At 28.3% G+C, this 11,010-nt stretch overlaps 1 protein-coding gene across 1 annotated transcript; it reads right to left on the bottom strand.

Annotated features, from left to right (window-relative positions):
• Positions 1-9,802: 9,802 nt before the first annotated feature.
• Positions 9,803-10,783, bottom strand: LOC136076263 (uncharacterized). Its single transcript, XM_065789737.1, has one exon. The coding sequence runs from the start codon at positions 10,781-10,783 to the stop codon at positions 9,803-9,805; it is 981 nt and encodes a 326-aa protein (XP_065645809.1).
• Between the last annotated feature and the right edge of the window lie 227 nt (positions 10,784-11,010).

Raw genomic sequence — 11,010 nt, 5'->3', positions numbered from 1 at the left:
TATTCTTAATATTGTTTCAGCGTTTTAACCAGTTTCTTACGTAATTATTTATTAAAATTATTTAAGATTATTATTAGTCTTTTTTATTACCAATTAATTTATAATTTTTTCACCATTATTAATCTCTTCAATATTTATTACCAATTAATTTATAGTTTTTTCACCATTATTAATCTCTTCAATATTTATTACCAATTAATTTATAATTTTTTCACCATTATTAATCTCTTCAATATTTAGACCGTTGTTAGAATTGCTTTGTTGTCACCATTGCAGGCTGGGAAAAAAAAATTGTCGAGTATAAGAAACAAGTATTTTTTCTTAACAAGTAAACTTAAACAAATAACTTAAGTTATTTTAAATAATTTTTCAAGCAATTAAGATTATTTTGAAAGATTTTTGTTTTGTATTTTTTAATATTTTTTTTTTATTATGTAAATTAGAAAGTTTAAAAGTTACAAATATTAAAAGCATAAAAAAAAGCTATTTTTAATAGTTTAAATTAGTAAAAATAAAAATGTATTAAGATAAGTTAAAATAAGTCCCTTAATTAAAAGTTACTTAATAAAAAAATATCTCGAAATCTTTTTAAATTCAGAACAAAAACATATTAACAACAAAGTAAACGATGAAGTTAAAATCTATTTATACAATAATAACTTTAATAATATTATTGTTGTTTCTTTTGTTCTTATTATATTATTAATAATAAATAATATTGTTCTTATTATATTATTCTATTTTTTTTATTATTTTATTTACAAAAACACAGCAGTGATGAAAATACCGTTTTTTTTGCAAGTAACTGATTTATTTTTTTATTTAGTTTTTTATTACGACCAAGGAGACTACTACAATTAAAGATGCTTATTGTTTATAGTTTTTAATTACTCCTATGTTGTTGTAACTCTCTCTATATATTTTAATTTCAAAACGCGAACCTGAACATGACCGCTAAAAACACGAGCCTGAACATGACCGCTGAAAAAACAAACCTGCTAAAAACACAAATCTGAACATGACCGCTGAAAACAAAAGTCTGAACAAGACCGCTGATAACACGAGCCTGAACACGACCGCTAAAAATATGACCGCTGTGCTGAAAAACAAGTGCTTATTACTACGATGTATATTATTATTACTTGTATACCGTAAAACCGTCAAAGCTCGGTCACTTAAGCTGTGAACAGTAGTATAAAAAACGGATTCTGGGCCAAAATTTTTCAGCCATGTTTATAACCATAAACTCATATCATATTTAACTATAAACTTACCTATATTCTCATAAGTCATTTCAATCATTATACTATCTATAAATTCTTAACTCATTTCAACTATTCAACCATACTTTCGAAGCCAAAATCAAAAAAAAATCATCGTTTGGCTTAGAAAGTATGAAACATCTCTACCATATTTCAACATGTATATTATGAGATCTCTTCGACCAGAATGGCATGGTATTAATTATGGTATTATGGTACATGGTATTATATAATTATAATTATAAGGTGAAATCTAAGCATAGCTCATTACTTATAGCATAAGCCATAGGTCATTGATGACTTAAGCATAAATATAATCTACTTCGCATTAGTTCTTTGAACTTAGCTACGCGTAAAAGAAAACATTTCCTATTACAGTAAAACTTCCAGATCGCCCCACTTGTGCATCATCAGAGTTTAATGTTATTACTAATCTTCTTCCATTAGCAACACAAGGCATGGAATCAGTAAAATTTCTGTAAAATGAGATAGTAGTTGTAGAACCAATTATTGAACTTGATTGATACAATAGTCCAGATGATTCATTATTAAATGAGTTAATATTAGCACCGTTCCACGAAGAAAGATAAAAGTCTTCTGAACCAGATGAGGCGTATATACATACACTACCATCAAATCCAGGATATTGTGTGGTCATGTTATTATATGAATCTAATTGTCTAACTATTGGTGTTCACGGATCTATAACATAGTTAGTATTTGTTGGAGAATTGTATGCCTCATACATGCGTACTCTAGATTCCCAGCAATTTCCAGATTTTCCAATTACACGCATTATAATATACTTAAGATAAACACCTTGACCAGCAACGTTTGGAGCATCTAATAATATATATTCTCTACCATAAGTTGTGTTCTTAAATCTAAATGTTACTGAGTATAATTTAATAGATGACAATGATTGAGGTATTGATGGAGTTCTTGTAATATGAGGTTGTATCTAATATGTAACGTCTTGACTAGTTTTATTGTATTATTGAATTACTAGACTAGTAGTAAATAGCATATCAAGTGTAAAGTAACCTCCTAATGCATTAGCTGTATATGCATTACAACCTTGTAAAGAGTTTGCATAAAATGGTCCACCAAGTGGTGCAAATAAAAAATCACAAACTTCAGGAATAGTATGATCTCTAACACTAACTGTAGAAAGAGAGAAATTTCCTACGCAAATTGTATGATCTGCACATATTCTAAGAAATACATTACCTGGAACATTTATATTAGGATCTGTTCCTTTAAGTGCTAACCATACCCAGTGGGCACAGGACGTAAAAAAGACGTCTTTTAAACGTCTTTTGAACGTTTTGGACGTCTTTTAAACGTTCAAAAGACGTCTTATTTAGGTCCTGTGCCCACTGGGTAGTTTTCTGAGTATACCAGGACCATAAGATTGTACAAAAACTATTGTTGCATCAGTACCTGTATTTGGTGGAATAGTCTGTTTTTTTAATCCAAGGCACGTTAAACTTGAATTTGGTATTATTCCTAATTCATTAAGATTAAGTGATTTATTATCAACATAATTTTTTGGAGTAGCATCTTGTGAGTTATTAGGTTCTGCTAAATTTATTAATTTATTAGAATTCATATTAATATTACTAATTGCATTATTTTTTCCATCTTTCCTAATGAACAAGTTATTAGCTGGAGTTGTTTTTAAACCATCTATAGCTACAGATGAAGTTCTATCACGACTGAATATATCAACAGGCATTTTATAAATAAAGAAAAAAAAATTACCATAGATTATTAATAATACTCTGAAAATTATGTCCCTCATCTAGTTTTTTCAAAACATATAAACACAAGTGTCCACAGAATGAGGTATTTCCAAATTGAACTCTTTCACTATTATAAAAAACAGGACTTTTTAAATAATTAACAATTTCAACTGGCGGTGGTAGTCCATAAGAGTCAAAACTTAGTTTCTTATCTCCGTCTTTGTACCAGCAAATCCAGTGAAATCCATGCGTACTTGAATCTCCTGTATTTAATATTCCACATTCTTTTCTTTGTGTATTTTTGGGTAATTCATCTCTTACAAATACACCTCTAAAATGTTTTATTTTTAATTTTTTTGCTGCTTTGATCAATTGAAAATTTGTTAGTGGTTCATTGAATAGAATTATTCCATCAACATTGATAAATTTGTTCATTTTTATAACATAATATATTATAAAAAAGTTTTTATATATAGATTTTAATGTGATTATATCTTGTTGCCTGAGTTTATGCCAACTGCCTGAGTTTATGCCTACTGCCTGAGTTTATGCCTACTGCCTGAGTTTATGCCTACTGCCTGAGTTTATGCCTGCTGCTTTATTTTCTTTTAGTTTGTAGTGTCCATATGCTAATGTGTGTATTCCATCTTCTAAAATAACTCTTTTATCGTCTTCTGCGCTTAACTCTATTTTATTGATCTCTTCTGTGTAAATTTTATGTGAATATGATCTTATTACATTCATTTTCCTAATAAGCTCTCTTTTATTTAATAAACAATCTTTGTAATCTTCATGTGTTATATACTTTTAACAACATTTTTCTTTACTCCTTTACATTTTTTGTTATCTTTTCCGTGTACTTTGTAAGAATACAATTTTGATCTGAGTCCGACAAGTTTTTCAATTTGTGCTCCTCTAGTCTCATCTTTAAACATTCCCATTACTTTCTTATTAAGACCAACTTTAAATCTTAAGTTATTAATTGCTGGGTGCTTTGGGTTAAACTCACTTGTATCAAATTTGCTTTAAATATCTTTAAAAATATCGGAATAAAAGTCTTCTGTTTTAATTTCGTATGCTAAAGAATCTGTATCTGTGAATAATAGCTTTGCTCGATTAGCATATTTTTTCTTTATGTAATCATAATGAAATTCATACATTAGAGTTTTTCTCAAATCTAATATACACATTCCTAAGTAAATTGGTTTAGCATGTTTTAATTTTGTTCTTTTCATATGTAACGGGTGATGCAGAAGTTATCGGACAAAATAAAAACGCCAATAACTTATTTATAAATAAAAAAACAAACTACTATTATATTTTTTTTAAATAAAGCATTTATCTTTTAATAAAAATATATTATTTTTTATATGAAATAACACCACCATCTGCAATTGATCTCAATTTTGACGCCTTTCATATGCGACTGTAAAAAGTTTAAATCAATTTCTTGTAGTTTTAGTTTAATGCGATCAATCAAAACTTGCTCTTCCAAAAATTTTCAATTGGTCGTGCTTGAGGCACATTTGGGGGATTGGATTCTTTATCAACGTAATAGACATATTGGTCCATCCAATTTAGAGAATCTTTAGAATAATGAGAACTTGCTAAATCCGGACAAAATAAATAGTTAAAGTTTCCATGATACTTGTGAATAAATGGAAGAAGTCGTTTTTCTAAACATTCATTAATAATGATGAATTGATCGCTACAGCCTTGGAAGTGCGAAACAATGGCTCGGACATACCACGGTCAGATATGGCTATCCACATTAATAATTTTTTTGGAAATTTCTCTTTTTCTATAAAACGAACACTTTCTGGGCATGTCTTTTTGTTGTTTGTGTAGTATCCAGAATTTCCAGGCATGTTGTCCCCTGCAAAACAAAAGTATTTTTCGTCATCGATGACTAAAAGCGATTTTATGTTATAGAGTTGGTTAACTAGTTTCCTGCTTCTTTTCTTTGCCTTTATTTGTTGTTCTATAGTGTTCTATAGTGTATTTTGGAGTCTTTTCACGTTTTCTATATTTAATATTCATTTTTTTTAACTGACGACAAATTGTCGATTGATTTACACCGAATTTAATACCTATTTTTCCCTGACTGACCCCTTTTCGATTGTTGACAAGTCTCGTTAATTCGGCTTTCTTTTCTCTAGTCCAGGATGTCGGACGACCAGGGTGCTTTCTATCAGAAAACGATTGAACAGTTTCAAGTCTTTTTAGGTTATCATATATTGTACTTCGAGCAAATCCTTCCTTTTTAAAATGATTTACGATTTTTTTTTTTTTTATATTAGGTTTATTTACAAAAAACATTTTTAGTCGCTTTCGAAAAGATTCTCGTTCAGCTGCATTTAACCTCATTTTAAATAATTGTGTTTCAAATAATAAAGTTTATACTTTATAGAACGTTTATGCCTTCGCATAAACGTTCTATAAAGGATTTGTCCGATAACTTCCGCATCACCCGTTATTGCGATTAAGTTTTCATCAAATATTGTTCTACTTTCAAAGTTCGGTTTTATATTAAATTTATAAATATTGTTCAAAGTTCGGATGTTAGTTTAATAGCTCCATTTCTATCTGTAATCTCAACTTTGTTACTAATCTCATATCTCTGTTTTCCACATTCTCCATTGTTTTTCCAAATACTGAATTGTTCATGAGTTTAAAAAAGTCTTTTTCAAAATCATTTGTTGCTTCAGTTCTAAGGTTTGTATTTAGTTCAATGTATTCATTGAGCCATGCTCTTTCTTCAAATTTTATTCCCCTATGAATTTTAGTAATCTTTAATCCTAATTTTTCATATAGTTTTAGATTTTCATAATGTACTATATACTTTTTCTTATTATTCAAGTTGAGCACTAATTTTTCAACTTTATCAATATTTAATCTTTCAGGTGCGAGAGGATAATCATTATGTCCATCATGTAGATGTTCAGGGTAATCTAAATCTACCTCTAGTATACATGGAATTGATTTCCAGTTTTCTATTTCATTTTTGACCATCCATTTAAAACCATATGTTAGAAGTGGTTTACTCATTGCCCATCCATATAAATTATTAACATCTAAATATTGGATGAATGTTAATGGTTTGCTTTGATCATACTCATCGCCCATGTACTTATTATTAGAAGTTCCTAACCTATTGGATATCATACTAATTCCACCTCTTATACCTTTCTTTATCATTAGTATCATATTGCAATCACTTAGCAATTCTAATTTTATTTTTGTTTTCTTCAATGCTGCATCCCAAGCTAATCCTGGTGATGTATAATACCATGCAGGATCTAATTTATAACATTTCATATAAACATCTCTAAAATTTTCAAAGACGTCAGCTAGTAAAAGCACATCTGAAACATTGTACAAGTCATGATAATCTCTAAATGTTTTGACATTAAACTCATTCCATACATTTTGTGCATGTGAGTAATCATCATCAATTATATCGTCATTGTTTAATTTTGAAAAGAATGATTCTTTTGGTGGTAATTGTGTCTCATTAAATCTATTAATAGAATCAATCCAATCATATGGGTATACACCTTTTCGTAGTAATAAATATAATTTTTTATTTGAATATAACTTTCCGATATTTTTACACTGGTCTTTTGATAAATTCTTTGATAAAGCATTTAAACTAGAAAACATAAATCTATAACTATCTAAGAAACGAAGCTCACGTTTAACTTCAAATTTCTTACCTTCTTTAATAAACTCATCAACTTTAATTTCTCTAGAAAAGCTAATTTACTTTTCTTCATTGTTTGGTATGCAACTCAATTTTCCTCCAGATAATTTCTTTATAAATAAGTGAGAATCATAACCAGATAAATTGTGGAATAGTACTGGAAAGAATTTTGGAATTTTATAATTTAAATTACAATTTTGATGAGCAGCACCTCTATATTTTCCAGTAATATGACAGTGATCACGTACTTTATCTTTTCTAAGTTTTTCTCCACAAATGTGACATGATATTGCTGCATTTAAATCATGCTTGTTTTCATTAGTAAATATCATCTTTTTGGGAAATTTAATCCTATTGCAAATTTTTATGGTATCTTCTTGTAAACTATCAACAAAAATTTGTGCAACATCATCAGTTTCACTACTTGCAATAAATGCGGCTGGACTGCTTTGCTAGAGACTTTCATCAAAACATTTAATATAATAACAGAACGAACTTGGAATACGTTTTTGATATTGTTTCGTATAAGATTCATTCGGATTTGGTTCGCAAGTGTCAATTTGTTTTATAAAACTTTCAAAGTCTGCATATACTACAAACGAAACTCTCATTGATTTATCGTGATTAGTAAATTGCATTGTTAAATTTGGTGGTGGAAGTCTGATACGTACTGAATCATGTGTATCAAAATACGATTTATGATTTGATAATAATTCTTCAGAATTAAACCTTAATAAACAATTTCTACAATAGTAATTTTTACAATGATAATTAGATGTTTGAGATGAAAGTAATCTGCTTAAATTTTTTATTAAACAGTAACGATTGGTTTCCCCATTTGAGATTAATAGTAAATCTATTAAATGTTTACGATCATTATTCTTTGATACATTCAAAATATGAACTTCTGAATTTTCATAACCATATACATTGACACTGATATCTGTATTGTTCTTCTCAAATTGTGTAATTTGATTTAAGGATACTGGACATTCTATTTTATCCCAGTTTATTTTTTTAGCTTGATTTTTAAGCTCTTTATCTACTCTTTAAGCTCTTTATCTCTTCTTTCATGATATCTGTTGGATTTAATGCTCTTGCGATACACCACTTAAAACATTTTCTTCATTCTTTATATTAATTATTGCTTTTTTAGTTGCAAAATTTTTATTAAGTCGAATATATGATTTAGCTTTAATAGGATTATAATCAATAATATTGATTATCCATCTTTTCAACAGAAACAAATCTCCAACCTGATCCTGCTTGTTGATATGATGATAAGGATTCTAAAATTTTCTGCTTTGATGTTTCATAAAACTCGTCTAAATCTGTTGTTTCTAATACAACTTGATTATTAGTTCTAAATGGTGCAGATGTGATTATAGTTTCTCCTGTTTTAATATCAGTACGCTCCATTTCACAATAGAGAACTATATAAACCTTTGATTTTCTATTTTCGTTTAGTAATTTAATTGCACTTTTTTTAGCAGAATTAATGAAGGATAAAGCATCATATCCTTTTATTCTTCTAACTGAAAACTGATTTGTTACATTCTTAACAGCTGATTGTAATAATTTAAATTCAATCGGATTTCTAATTCCAAATTTTTGATACAAATTTAAAACTGTAGATTTTAATTCATCAACTTTTTTATTCACAACCTTTTTATTAGGTTCTGGAACATATGATACAATCCAATCTGAAAGAGAACTAATCTTTTTATTTATTTCTTTTCTAATTTGTGTAATAGGTTGAAAAGGTGATGGAGCTAAAATTGTTGATGATATATCTGAAATAGACTCATCAAGTAAATACTTCGTATCCATCTGTTCAACTGATCGCATCGGTGTGTGCGCTAACGCTCTTATGAGATCATCTTTTCTCATTCTATAATAATATTTAATTTTTCGCTCTTTAGCGATTTGTTTTAATTCTTTTACCGTTTTATCATTTTCCATTTTTATATAGCATGATATTTTTTTTATTTTTCATTTTCTTTAAATGATTTTTCAAAAATCTTTTTTCTTTTCAATATTTCATATCTAAAGTTTCATATGAAATTTAAATGCATCCCCATCCTCGTATTCTACAAGAGTAAGTAATACTTCGATTTTTTGCAAACTCATGATCTTTTGTAATTGTCAATGTTCTGTATATAAAAGGTTCAGGTGTTAAAATTTCTGAAGATGTTATATCTGGAACAGCCTCATCTAGTGATCCATCTTCGGATCCGTGCGACGAATATTTTCCATTTTTTATATGACAAGATTTTATTTTTTTAATTTTTCAGAATTTAATATTTCAATCTTATAACCATTATCAATCACGCATTTCAAGATATCTATATCCATGCCCAGTTCCACGCATAGCACTATATAAGGATTTATATACTGTTTCTTCTCCTGTTTCCATGTTTGTTAATTTAATAGTGACTGGTTTTTTCTTAATTGTTCTTAATCTTTCATATTTTGGATCTATTTCTTTTTTCTCTTCTTTTACTGGATGTATTCTAGGTCTTCCAACTGATCTTTTCTCATCAACATCTTTTACTGGATGTATTCTAGGTCTTCCAACTGACATTTTCTCGGTTTCTTCTTTCACTTCAGCCATAATAGACTCTTTATCTACTAACCCATTTTCCATTGCAATCATTATCAATGTAGCGATATTGTCAGATGTTTTTGAAATGTTATTTTCTTCTAATAAACTTTTTAAACTTTTCTTTGTTTAATACATTTTTATTATATAAAAAAAAAAATTTTAAGTAATTTTCAAAAAAATTTAATTTTCAAAATTAATTCTATTACCATCTGCTTTAAGTTCTAATATATTATCAGATATATATAAGAGCATATAATATAAGAGCGTATGCTTGAGTATTTGCTGGTACAGCTGTATTAAATGTTGCTCTAATTTGTACTTGTATAGTTGATAATTTTAATGTTTCTGATTGTTTACTAATATCAAAAACAAAGATTGGGTATAAATCTCTATAGTCAGAAGGACTTATATTGCTGTTTGCATTCAATTCATTCATTCCATAAAATTTTTCTTTAAACACAAATGCTTCTCTATAAATTCTTGAAATTTACTGATTTGGAAATGACAAATTATAATCAACAGGAGGATATCTGTCATTATTATTAAGCATAATGTACATATTTTTCAAGTCACAGTAATCAAATATTGAAGGATTAGCAGTTTGGTCACCTCTCTTACTTGTTTGAAATCCAACAATAATGTATCTTGGATTTTCAAAAGATGTCTTTACGGCCAATTGCCAATTAAATGAAGTAGATTGTTGATTGTTTCTAAAACTTACTGGAATTGTCACTTTTTTTTCAATTTCCCCATAAAGTTTAAACTTTTCTACATTTGCTGGGATCAAATTTGGCATAAACAATGATATTTTATTAAGATTAACTTTTCCTGCAGCTACAGCAGCAAGCCTAAAAACTGCGTCATTATCACTTTGTCTCACATGAGTTATTGTATGTTTAAGCCCATAAATAACTTTGTCGTAATCATCACAGAATCCAAAAATGTGACTTAAAGGTACACAAAATGAAAATGTTCCTTTTGTAGTTGGTTTCTGAATCATGTATGCTTGTTTTGTTGCAAACCCTATGTTATCAGTAAGTACTGCTGTTGATGTATTATCTTTATACCACAATTGATTTAATCCTTGCGCTAATTGAAAGTCATTTGCATAATTAAGAATTCCTAACATTGTAGTTGCTTGACCTGGATGATAAATAGCTTCTATCTCTTGGTTTGATAATTGGTGTGTTATTCGACTAAATAATTGCATAAGACCATTACTTGTAAGCGCCACCGCGCCTGTTTTAGCATAAGCTGTTCCATCAGCTTTAACAAGTTGTCCTTCAAATAAGAGATACGCTTTAGATGGAAGTGTTAACAAATCTTGTTGCTCAATGTTGATTCTTATTTCTCCAGGACTATTTAGATTTGTGCCATTAATTAATTCATATTCATGTTCTTGATATCTTTCAATTCCATTATCTATAATTGACATTTCTGTAAAATTAAATATTCTAGAAGTCGTCATTTTATTTTTTTATATACAATAAAAAAATATTTTTTTGATTGACAATTCTTGAAAAATATATATGAAATATTTATCAAATCTACGCAAGTCGAAGTCCTCGTCCTTGTTTAACCATATCTTCTATTCTTATAGCATTTTTATTTGATACTTTTTTTACTGATCTTATGCAGACCTCATCATCATTTTGTTTATATTTTTTGTTATTTCAGACCCATTATTAATAAGAT

The sequence above is a fragment of the Hydra vulgaris genome, chromosome 02, assembly GCF_038396675.1.
Source record: "Hydra vulgaris chromosome 02, alternate assembly HydraT2T_AEP".
Classification (NCBI taxonomy): Eukaryota; Metazoa; Cnidaria; class Hydrozoa; order Anthoathecata; family Hydridae; genus Hydra; species Hydra vulgaris.
Note: the sequence above shows the minus strand (reverse complement) of the source record. Positions and strands in the feature narration are given on the sequence as shown.

Coding starts and splice junctions, on each gene's coding strand:
- LOC136076263 (XM_065789737.1), bottom strand. CDS start 10,783: ATGACGACTTCTAGAATATTTAATTTTACAGAAATGTCAATTATAGAT.